The 22,048-nt window shown below is 56.6% G+C and overlaps 1 protein-coding gene across 1 annotated transcript in view; it reads left to right on the top strand.

Moving 5' to 3' along the window:
• COL27A1 (collagen type XXVII alpha 1 chain) overlaps positions 1-22,048 on the top strand; it is a 135,056-nt gene that overhangs the window by 1,341 nt on the left and 111,667 nt on the right. Inside the window, exons 2-4 of the mRNA XM_044265065.1 lie at positions 5,714-5,785; positions 8,985-10,705; positions 18,800-18,853. Of these exons, the coding sequence (XP_044121000.1) occupies positions 5,714-5,785; positions 8,985-10,705; positions 18,800-18,853 (1,847 nt within the window). The remainder of the gene's footprint in view (positions 1-5,713; positions 5,786-8,984; positions 10,706-18,799; positions 18,854-22,048) is intronic.

Genomic DNA, 22,048 nt, shown 5'->3' with positions numbered 1-22,048 from the left:
TTCCACCCTTCCAGAACCAGAGGACATTCCCAAGAGGCTGGTCAGGGTTGTAGCTCCGCCCTGTCCCACATGCCCTGCCCCTTGGAGCTGGAATCAGGGGGATGATGCCCCCCCCCACTCCTTTCCCATGTCTTGGAAAAAACTGGCTGGCTGAGATTCCCCCGCCCCCCACCACAACACACACACACACACACACACACACACACGCACACTGCGCAAGTAAGCGCACTGCTGACTCATTTTCTCCAGAAGACCCTGTGCCAAGACAGATGCCAGCGGCTGGGTAGAAAAGTGGTGCCAGGCGAGCACCCCATAGTGGGGCCCGAGCTTTGGGCAAACGGGCAGTCACGCTGCTTTGAGGCCCAGCCTCTGCCTCGCCTGGTCTCGCTGCCTCCCTCAGCACAGCAGTGGCCCAGATCCGGTGCCCTCTGGTCCTGGCGAGACTTCCAGCCTTGCTCTCCTTTACCTCGCCCAGACCAGGCTCCTTGACACTACAGAGCACATCTCTGGCCTCTTTTCTCCTTCCCTTTCCTCTCTGTACTTGGAACACTTCCCTTCCTGGTGCTTTCACGTGTCCTGCTGCCCCTCGGGTCTCATCTCAATGGCCATCAGCTCCCCTGGTGGGGTGCACTGGCCGGGGCTGGGGCTGCCCTTCCCATGTCACCCACTCCCTATCTCTCTGTCTGAGCACATTCTGCCTGTTACTTTGACAGCACGTTCTCTGTTCCCCATTCTGTGTCTGGGGGACCCTCTTGGTATCCCACAGCCTGGCCTGGTGGGCGGCAGGTTGTAGGGCAGGGGGAGCCCTGCGATCAGACAGTGTGGGAGCTTGGACAGGCCCCCTCGCCTCTGGGCTTCCTCTCTTTCTGATCCACAAAACAGGCAGCTAAATTCTCGGCTCGCAAGGTTTAGTGAGGATTAACAGAGGACCGTGTTCATCAAGGGCTTAGAACAGTGCGTGGCATGTAGTAAATGGTCAATAAATGGCCGCTGTTATTTGTATTATTATTCACTTTGTCTTGAGTGGACATGTGAGTCAACTGGAAAATTCTGGGCTGCATCCTGTCCAGACAGATGACCTGTATGTGTTCCCACGGAAGAGGTATCAGGTGTGACGAGAGGAGCCTGGGTGCGGCTGTCCCGGCACATGGTGGCCTGGCTGGTCCACAGAGGCAGGTGGGACAGGTCTGACCCCCTTTGCTGTTCTGCGGTCTTCAGGCCAGTGGCCCGCCCAGCTTGTCCTGTGAGCGCACAGCCAAGCCTGGAGTCCACAGGGCCGCTTTCCTTGTGTGTTTTCTCATGCCCTGGGTCTCAGCTCTGAGCTCTTGCAGGACGTTCAAGTTGGTATGGGTCTCTTACGATCTCTTACAGTCGTCTCTTACGATCTCTTACAGTCGTCTCTTACGATCTCTTACAGTCCTCTCTTACGATCCCATGTAGGAAGGTTGGGGGGAAAAACCAAGCATACCAGGTGTAGTCTGGCAGCCTAGTGGTCCCGGAGTAGCCAGATTTGGTGTGCTGGCAGAGGGCCCTTTGCAGGGGTAGGGACACCTGGGTTCCCTTCCTGGAGGGCTGTGTGGCCAGGCTGTGTCTCCAAGGTCAGGTTTCCTAATGTGTAGGTACTGCCATCGCAGCTGCCTCCTGCCCACTCTGGTCTCCCGGGCTCTGGTCTTCCCGACATTCTGGAGCCCTGGATTCACCGAGCCAAGGCCCACGAGTCAGTGGTGAAAACAGAAGTCGGGAAGAACAAAGCTTGAGCCAACGCAGGCACTAAACATTATTAGCAGTAGCCTAAACAGCATTGGAACGGGAGCAGACGATTCAGCAGGGCCTCCCTCCGGGAGCCAACTTTCCAGGCCTGGAGCTCACTTAGATGGCTTGTTGGCTCCCTAGGCTGTGCCTCTGTTCCTGTTGGTAAAGGCTGGACTCTGCTCTCTGGCAAAGAGGAAGTCCCTATAAGTGTCCAGTTTCTTCTCTACAAGAGACAAGTCAGGTGGAAAGGACTGTTTGCTAAGTAGAAGAGCAGATCATGTGGGTCACGGACATGCTGTGTGGCTTTAGACAAATCACTTCCCCTCTCTGGGCCTCAGTTCCCTATCTCCACAATGAGGGGATGGGACTAGAATCTGGCCTCTAGATGATCTCAGGGGACCTTCTCCTGCTGTCTATACCCACCCCTCACTTTGGCAGGATATGAGTGAAGTGCACACAGTGTTCAGGTCCAAGAGGTCAGTAGCATTTGTCAAGGTGAACAAGTGGAGAGGCAAATTCATTGATAACAGGCCTTCAGGGCTGAAATGCTTGAGTTGGAAACCATGGTGTTGGGAAGCTTAATTGAAGCAAAGATTCTGATCCCATCCTTCCTGTGAGTCTTCTTTCTCCTGACCTTAGGGATTAAAAATATTTCCCCCAAGTGTATCCTTATTCTCTCCAGAGGGGTCACCTTGGCATAACAGCAGCCAGAAAAATCAACTAAGGACATGTATGGTTTTTATGCCTTCTCCTCTCCACCAAGGCCTCTCTTTATCAGCTTGGGAAGCATCCTAAGCCAGGTGGATGTGACGTCATACGGTGAGACACTCAAGGAGGGAGGGCTTGTGCCTGGAAGGGGCTGAGAAGAGAGGATGGAAGGAAATGGGACAGAGGTGAGGTTGTTGGGACCCTGGGAAGTGAGGGGCAGTGCCTTCAGAGCAGGCATTCTCTGGAAAAAGGAATTCCCAGGTCCTCTAAGTCTGGGGACTGCTGATGGACAGAAAGCCCTGTTCATGTCTTCATTGCAGGACTTCTCAGACCCTTTGATAGGCAATTAGTTGTTTAGTTGTGCTTTGGGAACCGTCGGGACTGGGATGCAGTTCTTCCCCAGTTGATGGGGCTCCGGTTTTCTGAAGTGTCTACCTGGTACACGTGGGAAATAGTACTGAAGAATTATGACCTCAGAGCCTTTGCAGGGTGACCTTGACGAGGAACCTGGTCTCCTTAAGCCTCGGTTTTTGTCACAGCAAACGAAACCTCCTGTTGTTTCTTTTCAGGGCCGATGAGTCTGCCGTGGGCTTCAGGTGGGCAGGCCGTGGCAGAAGGGTCAGTCTCTGCTCTTCGCCCAAGCAACGCCGGGGCAGTGAGACACTGGTCATTGCTAGCGGCAAGTTGGAGGCGAGGCCCATGGTGGCAGGGAGGACAGGCCCCTTGAAAAAGGGCCTTTTCACAGCAGTGGCAGCAGATTGGAGAGGCTGAGGGGGAGCTGAGGATTATCTGGGAACAACCCTGGAAACAAGTCAGAGGTAGAAAGAGGGCCTCTGGGGAGATGCTTTTAAAGTCCAGAGTCCTGTAATACCAGGAACCATTTATTTCTTTCACAAAGATACACTGAGCATTTATGATATGCTTGCCAGGTGCTGGGAATATGCATGAACGAGACAGAGGTGGTTCCTACCCTTCAGGGACTTGTTCTAGAAAGGGAAATAGGAAAATAGGCAATGGGCTCACGCGGGACACCTGCTGCAATGAGGTATGCCCAGTGGGGGGTGATGCCCAAGCTGGGGTCTAAGGCGTGTGTGGGAACTGACCAGACAAAAGAACACTTTCAGGAACACTTGGGAGCGGCACAGGCAAGGGCCCAGGCACTGGAGAAGGCTTTCAAAGGACCATCATCATCATCTGAATCTGAATGCTATTTCATTCAGTTTGCCTTGTGCTGCAATTGACCCGATCTGACATGGCTTACGCAAAGGGAGTTATCAACTCCCATATCAAGAGATCTAAAGGAAAAACAGTGACGGGTTGGCTAATTCAGCATCTCAAGTGTCATCAGACATTCACTGTTTTTCCATTCTGTCGTCCTCACATGCTCATGGAGCCTGTTAGCCTCATGTGCACAAAATGGCTGCAGCAGTCACGCATCCCTGCTCAATAACATGCAAAGGCTAGAAGAAGACCTTCTCTCTATCCCCTGGAAATACTTTCCCGGGAGGCTTTAAGAGCCATCCCTCACCTCTTACTGACCATGTTTGGGTCATGCATGCATGCCCACAGCGGTCACTGGCATGGCAAATGAAGTTCGCAAGATTGGCTTAGACTTACCCAGATTCATCCAGTATCCTCCAAAGTCCCTGCCTGCCTGAACAAGAAGGGCAGGGGGATGACTAAATGTAGGTAACCACCAGTGTCTTCTACAGTGCCCATCGGGATCACTATTGATTATAACTGCAATTAAATGGGAGTGATTGCCATTAAATCAGAGAGTGTGAGCTGGTTTTCTGGGGCGCCTAGGGAGCTGGGAAGAACAGGCCGTGCCAGACATCAATTCTGGCGGATGGGTTTCCTGGATTACACGATTCCCCAGAAGTGCACCATTCTAGCTTTCCTCTTGGAAATGGCTCCCGGGCCTGTGTGTCTCAGCCTTAGCCCGTGCCGCCCGCCGGTCGAGGCTCTCTCTGCCTGCATCCCGGCTGGCCAGCTTTGGCCACGTGCCGCCCTCCCCTCTGCCCGCTTGGGGATCAGATGCCCTGGGTGGCTTCGGGTGTCGCCGGTGGCTGCTCCCACAGGAAGGTGAAATCGGATCACTGCCTCTGCCCATCTTGGCAGGAACCACTGAGCAGAGCATTAACCCTTCCGGGCCCCAGAGTCCGGCGGTAGCCGTGATGCTGAAGGCGCACTTCTGTGGCTGGCACCAGGCCAAGCCCTTGACATGCATGAGCTCATTTAATCCTCACGCCTGGCGGGTGAGATAGGGAGTGTCGGCCACACCGCAGAGCGGGAGGCAGGCTCAGGGAGGCTGAGTGACTCACCCAGGGTCACACAGCTGGTAAGCAATGGGGTCACGTTTGCACCTGGGTCTGTCCCCTCAGTGTCCTCTGTTTACTCTCCCCCGCCTTTCCCTGCCAGCCTGAGGCCAGGTGGACAGCTTCCTTAGTGTGCTCTGGTCCTGCTTAAGGGGTCTTCTCCCCTCCCCCCTTGTGCCTACAGAGGGATTTCCCCTTGCTTTTGTCCTTTGAGGCTGTCCGTCATCCAAGCAGACCGGTCTGGTTTTCCCACTGACCTTTCAGTCCTGGCTCTGCTGCCCATTGGGCCTTAGGATCCAGAGGCCATAGTACAGATGGGGAAACTGAGGCCCAGAGACGGGGAGGGGCTGGCCCTTGTGGCTCAGTGAGTCAGCAAGAGATTTTTTTTTTTTTTTTAAGATTTTATTTATTTATTTGACAGAGAAAGATTACAAGTAGGCAGAGAGGCAGGCAGAGAGAGAGAGGAGGAAGCAGGCTCCCTGCTGAGCAGAGAGCCCGATGCGGGACTCAATCCCAGGACCCTGAGATCATGACCTGAGCCGAAGGCAGCGGCTTAACCCACTGAGCCACCCAGGCGCCCCAGCAAGAGATTTTTGAAGCTGGATCCGGGGTCTCCTGACGCCCACGACAAGGCTTCCCGCCCACTGCTCCCTACCTTACGACCTTGGTTTCCCGATCTGTGAAAAACAACATTTTACTTGTGACTTGTGCTGTGTGAGCAGGTCCTGCTCCTAGAGGTTACGCCTGGAAACCCTGGGAGCATGGGCTACCCTGTGGGGTCATAGAGCCTGTGCCTGGCCTCCCCTGCCTCCAGTGGGCAAGCCTGGCCGGGGTGGGGTATCTGGGGGGTGGGTGATTCTCTCCCAGCTCCCCAGCCAGATCTGGGCCCCAGAGTGGAAGCTGATGCCGGCTCTGCTTGTGTCTTCCCGTCTCTAGGGGGTTTCTCTTCACCTGGATCTTAGTCTCATTTGCCTGTCACCTGGCCTCCACCCAAGGACCTCCTGAAGGTAATTCCCTCTTCTCTTTGTGCGGGGGATGGGGGGACAAGGGAGGGCAGAAGAGACCTGAGAACTCAGGGCTTGGAGACAGCCATGGCCCCAATTGGAACTCAGTGCCTCAGTTTTCCTGTCAGTTAGAATGGAGCCCATCATTGGCAAATTCTCTCCAGGCTGGGAAGAGTGACATTTGGAGTTTTGTAAGGGACAGCAAGGGCTCAGTGCAGAAATGTGGGAGAGTGACCCTTTCTTTCCTACGGGGGCGGGGGCAGAATTGGAAGAAATCATGGTTCGGTAAGCCTCACTCGTCCTAATTTGTCCAAGCGTTATACTAAGATCTGTTGAGAGGAGGCATGAAGGCCACCACTCCCTCCCCTTGCCGTGAGATCCTGTTCTCCCCTGCCATCCCCGAGGACCCAGCCAGGGGGCCAGAGCGGCGGTGGGCTGGCTGCACAGCTGCCCGGGGAAACTGAAACCTCTCCCACATCTGTTTGTCAAGCAGCCACAAGGCCTCCTAGAATAGCGGCTCTTCCCCTCCTCCACGCTCGCCCGTGTGCCGGGGGCAGGCAGCGGGGCACTCCCAGAGCCCCTATGGTCTGACCTGGCCGCCGGCAGGGATTGGGTCCCCGGGAGGGGAGGGCCGTGGCCGGAAGAGACTCCGGCTGCCCGGCAACATTTTGTGCAAATGTCATATTTTCCGAGCTTGCTGTTTCCCCCACAAAGTAGGTGAACAGCTGTCCAGAGTCCTGAGTCAGGCAATGGGGGGTGGGGGGGTGTTGGGGAGAGGCTGGAGCTCCGTGGAGCCAGGTTTATGTAATAAAGGGATCTCGCCGCGGCCAGCTGGCAGGGTCCTTCTGCTTGGCGTCGGGCTGCATTCATTCCCCTGGCCCCCAGCTCCTGGCCCCTGGATTCTGGATGGGTCTCCACCCCACTCTCCAATGAGTCTGAGGTACTCCAGCTCAGGATAGCATTGTGCTAAGAACAGAGACCCTGGAGCCAGGTGGCCTGGGTTCAAGTCCCGGCTGTGCCTTTTGTTATAGGCTGTGTGACCTTGGGCTCGTTCCTATAGCGAACTTTTCTCACCCTCCTCTGTAAAGGGGGGATGCTAAACAGTATCTTCTTTAGAGATGATTGAGAGAATTGGGTGAGATAGAACACATAAAGCACTTGGCACGTAGGAAGTGGTCCGTAAATACTAGTGTTTATTGTTGTTAATTCTAGCATTTACCTGACCCCTTGGGCAAGAACGGTCCTTCTCCATCCCCCGTGGTGCCCACGGTGGTCAGAGGCCTCTGCCAGCTCCGGGTGGCAGAGTGTGGGGCTTTGCTCCTGCCCTGCACACCGTCTCTGGGGGAGGCCTGGAGACTGGCTGGGGTCAGCTTTGAAAGCCACCTGCAGAGGACAGTTGGGGAAGCTCATCAGCGGCACCTGGCCAGGCAGGTAGAAGCAGCTGACAGCTGCAGTGTGTGAGGGCATGCAGTACAGGCTGGAGGGGGTTGCGGCGGGGGGGGGGGGAGCTCGGGGGGCTGCTCAGGTGGGATGAGGGGAGGGAGAGGTGGCTTCCTGCCCTCAACCTCTTCCCCAGCAAATGCCTCCTCCCCTAGAAGTTGTTTGCAGGGAATAGTAGTTTGTGCTCATAGGAAGGTTTCCGCGATGGAGACGTGGGGAATCCACCGCGACCAAGAGAATCTTGGAGCAGTGGTTTATTTGAGCTCAGGAGCTCAGGACAGACGGAGGTGGGAGGAAGGAGAATTTGAAGGGAAACGAAGGCCCACAGATCCTTAGGGAGGAAGACAGGTCTTCAAGCCAGGCCAGCCCCAAAGAGCAGCCTGGGACTGTGGTGATCTCGGACATCGTGAGCGCTGGGTGGCCAGCTTCACGTCTGGGTGCCCTTGCCTTCTGGGCAGGGAAACTGAGGCTCAGGGGTCAGGAAGAGACTCGTCCAGAGGTATCTGGACGAGGACAGCCAACAACCCTCTGATGGAGGCGTTCTCTGCCGCCTCGTTTTCCAGCGGAGGGAACGGAGGCTCAAGAGTCCAGACTCCCGGGTGGCTCTGTCTGGCTCTGAAGTCCGGCCTTCTGACTCCAGAGCCTGCTACATACGTGCAGCACTCATTTTCTCCTGGCCCATCTATCTGTCCATCCACCCGTCTGTCCATCTCACAGCTGCCGGCCGAGGGCTAAGTGCTAAGTGCCATATCCAGCCCCACATGGACCCCATGTACCATGCTCAGGGCCTAGGTTGCTGAATTCAGGGGTTTGGTGGGAGGAAGCCAAGGACCCGAGCCAGGCCCCCATTCCGGAGGCGGCCTCTCCTTTCCGAGTCAGAGTTCGGGAGCTGCCTTCTGCAGACACTGGCAGCTCGGCCTACTGAAGGAGGTCGAATGACCCTGCGAGAGGCAAGGTCAGGAAGCCTTTCCATAAACACGCTGGAAGCCCTCCTTTGGCGAGCCCCACCGTTGTAATTACTGGGCGGATGTGACCTGGCCAGGCCGCAGTCGATGTCCAGACGCCTCGCCAGAGGACAGAGGTTACAAGGATGCCTCGATCGGCTTCCTCTGCTCTGTCCAAGGCTGCGCAGCGAGGTGGGGCGTCATCGGATGTATCCTCTTCCTTCTGTGCAGAAGGCAGCTCCCTCAGTCTGCTCTGGCCACAGAGAGACCAAGGGGGTGCAGAGGGGGCTGGGGACCTTCTTAAAGGCGGTCAAACCAGTCAGGCCCGCTGGACATTCTTACCGAGCTCCTGTGACCCTGCTCCTTCACTCATGGGACGGCTTCCTGGAGGAGGCGGCTTCTGAGATGGACACGGGGAAGAGCCTGAATACTCACGGCTAGCCTCTGGTGACTGTCATTATTTCTGGTACGAGCAGCTGTCCTTGGCAAGTGCTTACTGGGTGCCAAGCGCTTGTTTTCAAGCGTGTCAGCTCGTTTGCTCTTCGTGGCAGCTTTCTCAGTCTGGTGCTACTGTGATCCCATTCAACAGATGAGGAAACCGAGGCACTCAAGTCACACGTCTAGCTCAGGGTCTGTGTTGTAAACAAGTATAGGCAGGGCCATTTAGCCAGACGGGGGACTGGTTCCGACTCCACGCTCCCAGCCCCAAGCGTGGGGTAGCAGCGGATGGACCGGCCTCCCCGTCTGCACGCCTGGAGGGGCCTGGAGCGGGAGCAGGCCCTGACCGCACCCTCTCCCCCTCTGTGCTCCCTCTGCAGATGTGGACGTCCTCCAGCGGCTGGGCCTCAGCTGGACGAAAGCAGGGGGGGGCCGGAGTCCCCCGCCCCCGGGGGTCATTCCGTTCCCATCGGGCTTCATCTTTACGCAGCGGAGCCGGCTCCAGGCCCCCACGGCCGCCGTCCTTCCCGCCGCCCTGGGCACAGAGCTGGCGCTGGTGCTGAGCCTCTGCTCCCACCGGGTGAACCATGCCTTCCTTTTCGCCGTCCGCAGCCGGAAGCACAAGCTGCAGCTGGGCCTGCAGTTCCTCCCCGGCAAGACGGTCGTCCACCTGGGGCCCCGGCGCTCCGTGGCCTTTGACCTCGACGTGCACGACGGGCGCTGGCATCACCTCGCCCTGGAGCTCCGGGGCCGCACTGTCACCCTGGTGACGGCGTGCGGGCAACGCCGGGTGCCTGTCCCGCTGCCTTTCCACAAAGACCCAGCCCTCGACCCTGAGGGCTCCTTCCTCTTTGGGAAGATGAACCCACACGCGGTCCAGTTTGAAGGCGCCCTGTGCCAGTTCAGTATCTACCCTGTGACGCAGGTCGCTCACAATTACTGTACCCACCTGAGGAGGCAGTGCGGACAGGCCGACACGTACCGGCCCCAGCTGGGACCCCTCCTTCCCCGAGACTCGGGTACGACCTTCACCTTCCAGACCGACCTTCCCCTGCGAGGCCTGGAGAACCTGACCACTGCTGCGCCAGCCCTGGGGTCACGGCCTGCAAGCAGGGATCCCAGGGGGATTCCGGTGCCTGTCACACCCGCCAAGCCCCTGAGGACTAGCACCACAGAGCCTCGCCGGCGGGCGGCCACAGGGGGCTCAGCCCGGATCCCACAGCCTCCTGCCAAGCTGCCAGCCGGTGGAGCGCTCCCTGCGGTGTCCCCGGCCTCTCCGGCCAGTTCCACCACAACTGTGCAGCCATTAGGGAAGAGCGCAGCCACCAAGACCCCCAAAAGCCATCCAGCCAGACTCTCGGTCCCTTCTCCTTCTGTAGGCCCTGTCCAAAGCCCCCGCCGACCCCAGAAGGCCGCTCAGCCCTCCTTCACAAAAGCAGCCCCACCCACCAAGAAGCCAGTGCCCCCCACTCTCCACCCACTTCCTGCCTCCCGCCCCTTAGTGAAGCCGATCCAGAGGACCCCTCTGACGCCCAGACCTCCGCTACCTAGCACTCGGCCCCTACTTCTGGCCACTGGCTCCTCCAAAAAACCTTTTCTCCCAGCGAGCCAGACCGAGGCCAAGCCGAGCCGTCGTTCTAGTGAGCTGGCCCCTGCCCGCGCTGGCACCCACAGACCTCCCCAACCCACTGTTCCGCCCCTGCCCCCTCTCCTCCATCCTGGCTCTCCCAGGATCCCTCCGCCAGCCACAGCGATGCCTCCCACCCTTGCTCCTGGCTCCCCCACCAGAAGCAAGAAGCCCTCTGGATCAGAAGCCACAAAGAAAGCCAGACCCAAGAGCAGCCCCCGGAAGCCCGTCCCCCTCAGACCTGGGAAGGCAGCCAGGGATGTCCCATCGAATGATCTGACAACCAGGCCCAGCTCCAGACTGTCCCGGCCCCGCTGGCCGACCACCCCGGCCCCAGCGTTGGCCCCCGTGCGATTCCTGTCCTCCAGTCCCTGGCCCACGAGTCACAGCTATTCGTTCTTCCACCTGGCGGGACCCACGCCTTTCCCGTTGCTGATGGGACCTCCAGGGCCCAAGGGAGACTGTGGTTTGCCGGTAAGATGGGGTGAGGTGTGCATGTTGCTTGGAGCTCAAGGGGGTGGCAGGGGCAGTTGGGACAGGGGGCGACTGCTGGCATTAGGGCAGAGCCAGAGAAGCAACTCAGAGCAGGGAGGTGGCTGTGGGCAGGGCCTCGGCTGGCTCGCAGGTCCCCTGTTCCTCTCCCTGTGATGTGCTCTTGATTGTCTGCTTTGCTGTGACCCACGGTCCACTGGGGCAGCTCTGGGTTTGGTGGCCAGTGCCAGGAGCAGAGCACCCCTGGGCTTGGGTGGGCCCAGGCTCCGGGTCATTCTCTGCTAACCCAACTGTGAAGGTCAAGTGGCTCGAGGAAAACCACTAGCTGACTGGCCCCCAGGTCCCATGGTTTCCAGAGTCCTGCTCTTCTGACTGCTGGAGGAGAGCCCCTCCAGCCCACCAACTAGCCTGGGAGCTCTGGACAAAGGTCACACACGGGTAGTCCTGAACGTGTTTTGTTTGGCACATGCAGCATTGTTTAAAAAAAATATTTAATAAGTTACTAACGTTTTAAAAATGTGAGAGATTTCTTATAAAAGACCCGGTGACCAGCTTCTGTTGGAAGGGGGACAGATGCAGTAGCCCGTGGCCGGCTGCCCGGTCAGAGCCTCCCCTTTAGACGGGATGGGCCCGCCCCCACGTGTCCCCACATCTCCCGATCTGGGGCTTCCAACCCCATCCTCTCCCCTGTCCCCGCTCCTCTAACTATTCGATGTTTGGCCCCTTTCGGGGAGTCACACATCAAGGCCCCTATTGGACGGTCAGGGTGGGCCTGAACAGTCAAGGAAAAGAGAAAGAACATTTCACGTGCAGGAGATGTTCTCAGGCCCGGTGCCTCTAGCATGCCTGGGACTGTCTCCAGGGGCAACGACCTTTCTGCAGCTGAAGGCCAATTCCTCTGGGGTGGGGAGTGTAGGGGATGGAGTTTCCAGAAAGCTCAGGCCTCTGCTCTGTTCTCCTGCCTTGGAGATGACCACTGTGTGGTTTCTCCTCCCTGAGGCTGGGTTTCCCACCAGGCTCTGTGTTTGAGGTTAGGCTCCCTACAACGTGGAGACGGTGGCAGATGCTGGGAATTCCCAGGCCTTACAAACACACTTAATGAGTTTTAATAATCATTAGGAATAATATTTATTCAGCCTGTCTCCAAGGGGACTGAGAGCCCGTTTTTATTATAACCATATTGTAGAACTTATGGAAATTGTATGCATTGCTTTGCAATTATGTCAATGCTCTGTTCAAGTCCTGTGCTCCAAAATTGTCAGGGCAGGAGGTTGGGAGCCGAGAAGAGAAGGACCCCTTCTCACCCCTCCAGGCTGCCCAGCCTGACTCAGGCGCCAGGTGCCTCTGAGCCCTGACAACTCAGCTTCCCAAGCTGTGTGGGTGCTGGGCTCATTGGCCGTGAGGCCAAAATGGGGTGAATGGTCCCTCCCCGCCGAGAGAGGGTGTGAGCCTCGGTCTCCACCCCATCCAGTGGAGGAGGTCAACCCTGCCTCCGGAGGCTGTGTGTGTTGTGGGGAGAGGACAGCCATGTCCAAGCCGGCATAATTGGAGCAGGAGTGGTTTTGAGAGTATAGAATCTGCCTTTGAGCCTGTCGGGTGCCTGGGCTATATACTGTCCCTTTGGGGTTTGGCAATGTGGGTCAGAAGGGGTGAGGCCTCACTCCAGATCTGCTGTTCAGTACGTAGGTACTTAGGGATCATTCCATTCAACCTTCCTCAGTGGGCAGATGAGGAGCCTAGAGACTGTGCCCAGAAAGGGCCATGACTTACCCAGGGGCACACAGCAGAGTTGAAATTTACGCCCCAGGGCCAGATGCCAAGACTGGCACATTCCATCCCACTCCGCTGAGGGTCCACTCTGAGACTCTAAGATTCAGGGCAGGAGGCTGGGGACTTCAGAGATGTGTCAGGGCCTGTCCTTGGCCTCAGAGGAAGATCTCAATGTCTAAAGAATCTGCTGTTTCTAGACCTACCAGATTTATGAGTTACATGAGTGGTACCTTCCTTTAGGACCTCACAGGACCTGGGTCAGGAGGGCAGGCTGGGAATGCTGATCCCTGCTCTACAGATGGGGGGGCGGACAGTGGCTAGAGGGACAAAAGACTCGGCCAAGGGCACCTAGCATGTCCTTGCAGAGACTGGAATAAGACTTTGGGTTCCTGACATCCAGAGAGGCCATTGGCTGTCCCTGTTCCTCCAACCCTGGAAGGCCAAGGGCAAGAGGGAGGATGTCAGTCTGCTGTGTAGCCTCCTACCTCATGCCCCACCCTGTCCCCTAGTCCCACCCTCTCTCAGCTCGGAACCTAGCCTCATTCCAATAGGAACCCAAAAAACTTTGAGAAGCCTTGTCCAGCCCATCATGTGGCTGGTGGCAAACTGGTCATTTCTATTGTGGCAGAGCCCAGAATTCCCATAATGGAAGTGGCATCTCTGAGTGGTGGTGACAAGGGCTCCCACTCCCTCTGTCCCATCTTACATGCCTCCAACCCCCCATATACATTTAGGATATCATCCCAGCAGAGAAGAAGCTATGCTGCTCTGGGTCGGGGGCTTAATTGTCCGCCGTCTGCGGACAAGCAGACCTGGGTTCCAATTCTGACTCCACCCCTTACTAGCTCTGTGGCCCTGAGCCGCATTAAGCCTTGGTTTCTGCAGAATGGAAGTTAAGAATAGCTCCCATCTCCTGTGAGGAAGCGAGCTGGGTGATCTCCAAGGCCCCTTGAAGATGCTTCTGCTGGGTGACTTTGGGAACTTCTTTCCTCTCCCTAGGGCTGTCTCCCCTCTCTGACAGCTTTGGAAGAGCTCCCTCCCCAGAAATAAGTGGCTCTTATTTTGGAGCCAGAGATGGGTGCTGTGGCTGGGTCTGATGGGATCCCCATGGTCCCCAGGGGCAGGAGACGGACTGGCAGTGGCGGAGACAGCTCTGGGCCCCAGGCCTGCCAGCGGTTGTAGCCACGGAGTGAGGGAGCTCTGTGGGAGCCCCAGCAGCGGCAGGGGGGGGAGCATGGAAAAGCTGAGCTGGGCCCCGGGTGAGGAGGGGCGGGGAGGCTGCGGTTCACAGAGACTGCACAGAAGCTGCACAGAAGCCCCACGCCTGGGAGGAGGCGAGTCAAGGCCTTATTTATTCATGATCAGGCCGCTGGCATTTGCCCTCGCTTGCACTTTTTGCAAGCGTCACCTCAGGGAGACCCAGATGAGGGCCTGGCCCGCAGCAGATGCTCCATGACTATCTGTGAAATGAATGAAGGAATGTGATCTTTACAGGAAAAAAAAAGGTTGTCTTGACTCCCAGGACAGGCTCCTTGAGGTTACACAGATCTCTGTTGCTGGTGGAGTCAGGAGGCCATGTGGAGGGGAACGGCGCACAGACTTCACATTTGGAATGACCTGGGTTGGAACCACTCCCTTACCAGCCATCCTTTCCTTCTGTCAGCAAATGTGGATTGAGTGCCTTCTTGGGGCCAGGTGCTGTGTGACCTTTGGCGAGTCACTTAACATCTCTGAGCCTCTATTTTTACCTTTGCAAAACGGGGATATGGTACTCCCTACATTTCTAGAGTCATATAGATCAATCGAAGTGAGGGACATAAAACATCCAGCACTAGAACCTGGTCTCGGTGGTTGGTTGGGGCTGTTTACTGATGTGCTGGTGGTTGAGATGAGGGTATCGCTGCCTTAGGAGGACTGGGACCGTCTGGATCCAGGAGGGCCTTCCTACTGTTGGTGGTTAGGAATTGGGGCTAGAGCTTGAGAAATTCACTGCTCATCCTAGTTATCATCTAGAACCCAGGAGAATGAGGGCTGTTTTGCCTTGTGTTTAGCACAGTGTTTTTTGAGCTCCTACTATGTGCCAGGCTCTGAGCTAAGCAGTTTGCCTGCCGTATCCTGCAGCTCCAGGTGGGGAACAAGGTCATTGAGAGAGTTCAAGGCAGGGGCTGTTTGCAGAGGTGTGGACGGCATCAAAAGAACCGACAGCAGCTGGCAAAGCACACAGGTCGGACCTGAAGGTACAAGGGGAGGGCATGTGTGACCAGAACCCAGCGAAAGTTAAAGTGTGAACGGTAGTCTGTAGTCCTCCGCTGGGTAGAGAAAGTCCCTGCCCACTCACTCTGTCCACTCTTTGGTCTCTTGTCGGGACCTCCCGTTGGCCAGACCCAGCCAGAAGCAGAGAGCAGGAAGGCGTGAGGCTGCAGCCTGTAGGCTGGATTCCCAGGGCACACAAGAGACCCGGGGAGCAAGTGGAGAAAAACCAGCAACTGCATACATTATCTTGGAAGCTGGATGTTATATCCCCATTTTGCAGCTGGACAAACCGAGGCCTGGAGGCACGGGGAGATGCAGTAATCTGTGTAAGGCCACATGGAAAAGCCCTGGCCCAGGAGGCCCTTCCCTAGGACAGAGACTGGGGGAAAAAAATCTCAGAGCCCTGAGGGCTATTCTTGGGAATAACGGTGCGCTCAGATGGCCGGAAGTGGGAGGGCCCTTTGAGGGCCCCTGCCTCTCCCCATCAAGCCACAGGCACCGAGCAGAGGCCCAGAGACTGAAGAGTCCCAGCATAGGGTCACCAGCAGCCAGCAGCACACGCAGGCTGGGACTCAGGTCTCCCAGATCCTCGGCCGGGGAACCAGTCTGCTTGCTGCCACGGGTCGTGCCAGCCAGGACTTACTTCTTTCTGCAAGGCTTGGCAGGCGGGCTTTTGCAGCTGGACACAAGGGTGGACTTGTTCCATGGGACAGGGTTCCCCTAGGTCCTGCTGTCGGAGGCCAGGACCCCCCGGGAAAGCCCAGAGCCGCTGCTTGTTTGTTTCCATGGCTGTGTTTGTGCGAGCTCCAGAGCCCAGGCCTCCTTCACCTCCCCCAGGCAGGCCCGTGGCCCCCGCTCGCCTCCCCCTCTGCTCCGGGCCCTCTCAGAGGCCCCGTTGTTTGCAGCGTGGAGTGGAAAATCCCACCCCGGCCTTCGTGAATCATCCCAGAGTCACCCGCTCAGGCTTCAGGCCCTGGAAAGAAATGGCAGCGTTTTTCCACTGCGTGGAGAACAGACAGGGTCTCGGATCAGGCGAGAGGGGGCAGGGGGCGCCCACCCTCACTTGCCCACAGACAAAGTAAGTCCTGAATGGGGAAGGGTTGGGCCTGCGGCTGCAGCTGGGCTGCTGGGTAGCCCCGCCTGGGGTGGGTAGGGGAGAGCCTGGCCAGGCCTGCAGCTGAGGGCTGGGCGACCATGACACGGAGCCGGGCTGCGGACTGACATCACCAGGCTGGGCCATGGGTCCCAGCTGGCACTCAGAGTCTGCTCTGCAGATGTTGTGGGTGAAGTCAGATTCCCAGCCTGGATGCCCCTGTTTCTGGGGCAGAAGAAATGCCAAGAGGGAATGTCCAGGCCTCCACAGAGCGGACCCACCAGGGTCCCTGAGGGAGCTCTACCTTCTGGAGACTGTCTCTCCTTGGAGCCCTGCATGAGCCCGGCCTCGCTGGGCCTTGGCCTTCCTCTCTGTGAGTTGGGCATGGTGTCCTCCTTTCCTCTCCTGCCAGATAACTGGAAAAGGAAATCGTTGCCACCCTGCAACGCAGAAGGGCCTGGGTTGGGAAGGTTCTGGGATGCTCATTCCCTAGATGCCTGCAGAGGGGAAGGGTCTTAGCCAAGGCTGCACACCGCATCAGGACATACCTAGCCAAGATTCTCTGCATGGAAGCTGCCCAAGAGAGGAGAGCAAATCAAATGTCCTAGATTGAACCCAGGTTCTGCCTGTTAGCTGTGTGGACCTGGGCAAATCGCTTTGCTGCTCTGAGGCGCTATTCGGGGTCTCATCTCCTAAAAGGGTTGGATGACGATACTGGGTAACGATACAGCATCGCCTGAGCCCCTGCATTTCCCTTTAATTCTGGGTCACCTGGAAGATCAGGGCCAATGAGGGCCTTCTGGAAAGGGAAATCTTTGCTCTTCCTGCAAAACAGATGCCAAGGAGGGTGGTTTAAAATTCTGAGTTGGGGAACTTCCAGAAGCTTGCTTAACAGAAACAACAGCTAACTTTTTGGGCATTAACAGTGTGCCAGGCCCCAGGATTAGCACTTCTTATAGATTATCTGTCAGCTAGGGGCCTTCATATCCTCATTTCACACTTGGAGAATGAAGGCTCGACAGAAGTAGCGTGCCCAGAGCCCATGCGGGGGCGCCCGGTGTGAACCCAGGTTCCTGGGGCTCTGCCGTTCCCTGGGGAGGAGCTGAGAGGAACCTGGCCTTAATCCCAGCAGGGAAACCTGCTGAACAAGATAGAGGAGGAGAAACAGCCACCCAGCCCCCGGGGCTCTGGATTGAAGGAAGACAGCTGCCAATTTGGCCAAAGGTCCCTGGAGGCTCAGAGGTATCTGGGACTTGCCTGAGGCCACGCAGCCACCCCCCCACCCCCCACCCCAGGTCCTTTCCAGTGCCCCTGGGGCCTTGGTGCCCATATCTGCCTGTCTGGGTCTCTCTTCTGATTTTTATTCATGGCCGAGCAAGCACGTGGTGTTCATAGGCCAGAACTGTTAACCGAGCTGCCCAGCGTGAGATCTGGATTAATTACCAGCCAAACCGTACTGGGTTTTCAACACTGATTTTAACTCCGGGCAGGAAACCTGGAATCTCGTGGATGGTTATTTGAAACAAATGAATTCCCCAGGCCTCACACATCCTCGAAAGCCAGGCTTCCTTCGAAGGCTCCGTGTTCAGTTCCTCACATCAGGCACTTAGTTAATCCTCATTGATGCCTTTAGCGTAGATGGGGCAGTGGCCACTGACCCCATGGGGATGGGGAGCAGTGGATATTCAGGCTAAAGGGCTTGCAAAAAGTCTCCAGCGATTAAGTGGCAAAACTGGAATTTGAATGAAGGTCAGCCCTCCATTCAGTAAGTCTGCTTGGCTGCCTCCCTTCCATGCTGCAGGGTAAGGCCTTTCTCTTGTGGGAAATAGGGAGCCATTGAATGTCGTTGAGCAGGAGAGTACTTTGGGAAGATGAACAGGGCTGTGGTGAGGAGGACAGGAGGGGAGAGGAGGTGGACATGGGGAGACCAATGAGGGGGCTATTGCGGGTTCTCTGGGAGCAGTGATGAAAATTGGATTAGGCTGTGACTCCTGGAACAGATGGAACGTTTGAGTGATGTTTAGACCCCAGTCATTGTGTTAAATGTTCACTATCTCTCATTTCATCTTCGTGACCGTCCTGTGAAGAGGGTATTCTTGCCCCCATTTTATAGGCACAGGCTGGCTGAAGAACTTGCCCAAACCCAGCTGGTAAGTGGCAGCACGGGGTTTGAACCCAGGCCTGTCTGATGCAAAAGCCTTTGTCTATACCCTATATGCTGCACGGCCTCTCCATGTGCGCAGGTACACCATGGGCAAATCCCTTCCCTGTCCGGCTCTGCAGAGAACTTGGCTGAGCTCTGAGGTCTCTTGCTGTTTTTTTGTTTGTTTGTTTGCTTGTTTTTTAAGATTTTTTATTTATTTGTTTGACAGAGATTACAAATAGGCAGAGAGGCAGGCAGAGAGAGAGGAGGAAGCAGGCTCCCTGCTGAGCAGAGAGCCCGATGCGGGGCTTGATCCCAGGACCCTGGAATCATGACCTGAGCAGAAAGCAGAGGCTTTAACCCACTGAGTCACCCAGGCACCCTTCTTGTGTTTTATCTTATCAGACATTTAACTGAGCCCTGGGGAGAGAGAATTAGATCCTTTGAGGAGACCATGGTCTAGTGGGAGAGACAGGCTTTGGGGCAGACAATTCCCCAAATAATATATAAATAAAAAAATGAAAAGCAGGGACTTGACTCAAGCTAGGGGAGGGATCTGGGAAGACTTCCTGGAGGAGGTGGCACCCTGGGTAAGTTTGCTGAGTGATAAAAGGCAAAAACTTCAAAGACCGTGAAACAGCAGCTGCAAAGGCCTGAAAGGCCCAAAGAGCATGAGTTCCTTCGGCCACAGAGAACCCCTCTTCTCAGTCGTGGAGAATCCATGCCCAGAACTCTGGAGATGCATGTGGAATGGCTGCTTGAACCCATTCCCTGCTGCCCCGTGGCACTGACGCTGTCTTCTTGCTTTTTCTTTCAGGGTCCCCCTGGGCTGCCTGGGCTCCCTGGACCCCCGGGTGCACGGGGGCCTCGGGTAAGTGATCACACGCTGTCCTTTGGGTCTCCTGCTAGCTCTTTGGCCTGTGTCCCAGTGCCCCCGAAGTTTTAGACTTGCTGTGTGTCCCCAGACTGTTTCCTGCCTCCCCCCAGCACCCATTTTTCACTTTGTCCATTGGCACGAACTCAGGGCTCTTTGGGGGCGCTGTGTGGACGGGCATGCCATGGGGACAGCAGTGACCTCTTACAGGGTCTCAGGTGTTCGTGGTGGATATCACCCTTGGCAGCCTGGAATGGAGAAGGGGTTTCTGCCGACCACATTCTCCTGAGCTGATGGGTTTCAGCGTTTGTCCAGGAGAAAAGCTGCCTTGGGAGGACACGACCCTTATGTCCCTCCTCCCATCTCCACAGGGCCATCCTGGGGTGGGGATGCCGACACGGGCAAGGTAGGGGGGGAGCTCCCCGTGCCGAGAGGTTTGATCAGAGGTGGAAGGATGGCTTCGCAGGACTGCAGCGTCAGAAAGGAGCTGGCCTGAGCCTTGGTGTGGAAAAGAACTCCCATGTTATGCCTTGCATGCTCTGTTTGAGCCCCTCTCCCCTGCCCCAGAACCCCTGTGGACCAGGATAATCATTCGCATGTTTGGGATGAGAAAGCCGATCATATAGGAAATGGAAGAGCCAGGATGGGAACCTAGTCCCTGAACCATATGCTGGCACCCCTGAGGGTCCTCTTGGAGAAAAATCTGTGCTTTTCCCAAGAGGGCTCAGACCCGTGACGCCTGGCACCTGCACCCAGGCTGAATCAGCCTTTCCCACGCTGGGTGCCTGGCAAGGCTCTGGCAGAGACAGCTGCCTGGGGCATATTTTTAGCTCGGAGCCCAGCGGATGGTTCTGGTTATGCAATTACTCCAGACCTGGCCCTGTGCTCTCTGGGCCCAGGACTCTGGAATCTGCTGTCTGAGGCAGCATTTCCTCCTGGCTCCAGAGTCTCCGTGGAGCACTTACCCAGAGTTGGGGACCCCAGAAGTACCAGGGTTCCTGCAGCCTGGGTGCAGGATGAGGCCCTTTGACTTAGCAGGCAGTTTGCCTTTCCGAATGCCTCCTCTGCACCTTTTCTAGGTCGGCCTCTTGCCCTGACCTGGCGTGCCCTTCTTTGCAAGCTCCTTCTCCATCCCCTGCTGAGATCAAATGCCATCTCATTTGCTGACAACCGCCCCCTTCTCTGAGTTCCTGCAGCAGGTTTTCGCTGCTCTGGATGGCACAGATGACTTTCCTAAAGCTTTCCTAAAGACCGCTGACCTCTGTTGGCGGATTGCGTGATCTCATCCCACCAGCCTAGCCTTCCGATGTCGTCCCCATGTTTCTTAGGCTTAGAAAGGTTTGGTTACTTTGGAGAAAGTCAACCAGAGTGTCAATGCCGGAGCTAGGATTGAACCCAGACAGTCTGATCCCAGAACCTGTGATCTTAACCATCTATCGCGCTGATTTCTCTCTCTACCCAAACGAACCCTTCTGGGCCAGAGCCAGGCCCTGTTTCTTTCTCTTTCTCTCACACTGCCTAGCAGGGTGCCCTGCACCCAACAGGTGCTGGGCAAATGGTTACTGATGAGGTTTAGTCTAGGAGTCAACAACATTTCCCCCCAGAAGCTGTGTGATCTTAGACAAATCCTTCCCTTTTCTGGGCCTCAGTTTCCCATCTATAAAGCATGGAGTCCGCTCAGGAACTGCCAAGGCATTTCCTTGGAACCGTATTTCCAAGGTTCTTCCCAGCTGTGAAATTCCTTGAGTGAGGGAATGCCTCTCCTCCCATCTTCCTTCTCGGGCTTTCTGTGTGCTCTCCCTCCCCACCACGCACCCCTCCCCCTCGCCACCTCCCCGCCATCATCCTGTTTCTAGGCTGGAAATTCCATAGATCATAAAATTCCAGAGATAGTAGAATGCGAAAAGTAGACCATCCCAGCTCCTCTCTGCACGATGACTGCTCTGGGGCTCAGGGAGTGGCAGGGCCCTACCGGAGGTTGTCCAAAGCTCAGTGGCATCCCCCTTCCTACCTCCACGTAATTCCCCAGCCTGTGTAAGGATGTTAGGGAATCCCTGGGCCCTCCTCATACCCGGCTTTCTGGGCCGCAGCATTTATAGTATTGGTCTGCTTGGCTCCCGGTCAACTATGTGCTCCGTTTCTTTGCAAGGCAGTGGCGGGAGAGGGGTGGGGAGGTGGGGGGGGTGGCGAGGAAGCAGGAAGCCCCTGCTTCTATAGGCTACAGGCCGGGTGGGTAGCTGAGCACTCCAGCCTGCCATTTTGGGGGCAACTGGGGGCACGACTGGGGAGAAGGTAGCCACCCTTGGCCTCCCACAGCCCATGCATGCTTCTGGAGTGTTGGTCAGGGGCCCCTTCTCAAACACGCCTCCCTATCTTAGGCCCAGTTCAATCTGAGCTCTGAGGTTAGACCCCAGGAGCCTGGGCTAGGGTGAGCATCTCAGGTCTTCCAGATTCCTTAAAGACTGGCGGGGTCCTAGCTCCTCCGAGGACTGTTGGGGAGAGCGAGGCTGGGGAAGGGGGTTGCTCACAGCTGGTTCCAGGTTCCTTCCTTGTGTTGGAAGACCGTGTTGGGTGGAATGCTGGAGAGGGCTGGAGAGCGGGTTACTTTAGAAGGAGGGTCACCCATGATACTGTACTCAATTCCCCAGGCCGAGTGAGCTTCAGAACACTGTTCCTTTTCAACGTGTTTAGAGAAGGGGAGGGTCCCTGTGCAGGCATCGAGGAAGAGGGAGGTGTCTTGGATGGAATGTGACAGGCTGCAGCTGGAAAGTTGGCCTCGGAGAGGGAGGAAGGAAGCAAGTTCATACACAGCCAGCCAGATGAGTCAAGAGGGGCCAGCGACAAGGGCAGTGTGTCTAGAAGCTGGCGTGGTGGGGCACCTCTGGGCTTCTTGAGCCGTCTCTCCCCACCCCCAATGCTCCAGATTATTCCTGCTGGACAAAGACTCTGGGGAGTGACCCAAGTCTTCAGGCTCTGTTTCTATTACTGGCTGCAAGACCCTAACTCAGGGCCCTTGCTGGAGAAAGTGGACATAACAGGCTCCAGCTGTTCTGCAGGATTCAGAGAGGACCTGGGAAAATCTGGTGCCATGAATAAAGCCTGGATCCTAAGCCAGCAGGCCTGGGTCCCAGCCCTCACTTGGCCACCTCTCTGCTGTGTGACTTGGCCAAGACTCTTTGACACTCTGGGCCC

This window comes from Neovison vison, chromosome 9, assembly GCF_020171115.1.
Source record: "Neovison vison isolate M4711 chromosome 9, ASM_NN_V1, whole genome shotgun sequence".
Classification (NCBI taxonomy): domain Eukaryota; kingdom Metazoa; phylum Chordata; class Mammalia; order Carnivora; family Mustelidae; genus Neogale; species Neogale vison.
Note: the sequence above shows the minus strand (reverse complement) of the source record. Positions and strands in the feature narration are given on the sequence as shown.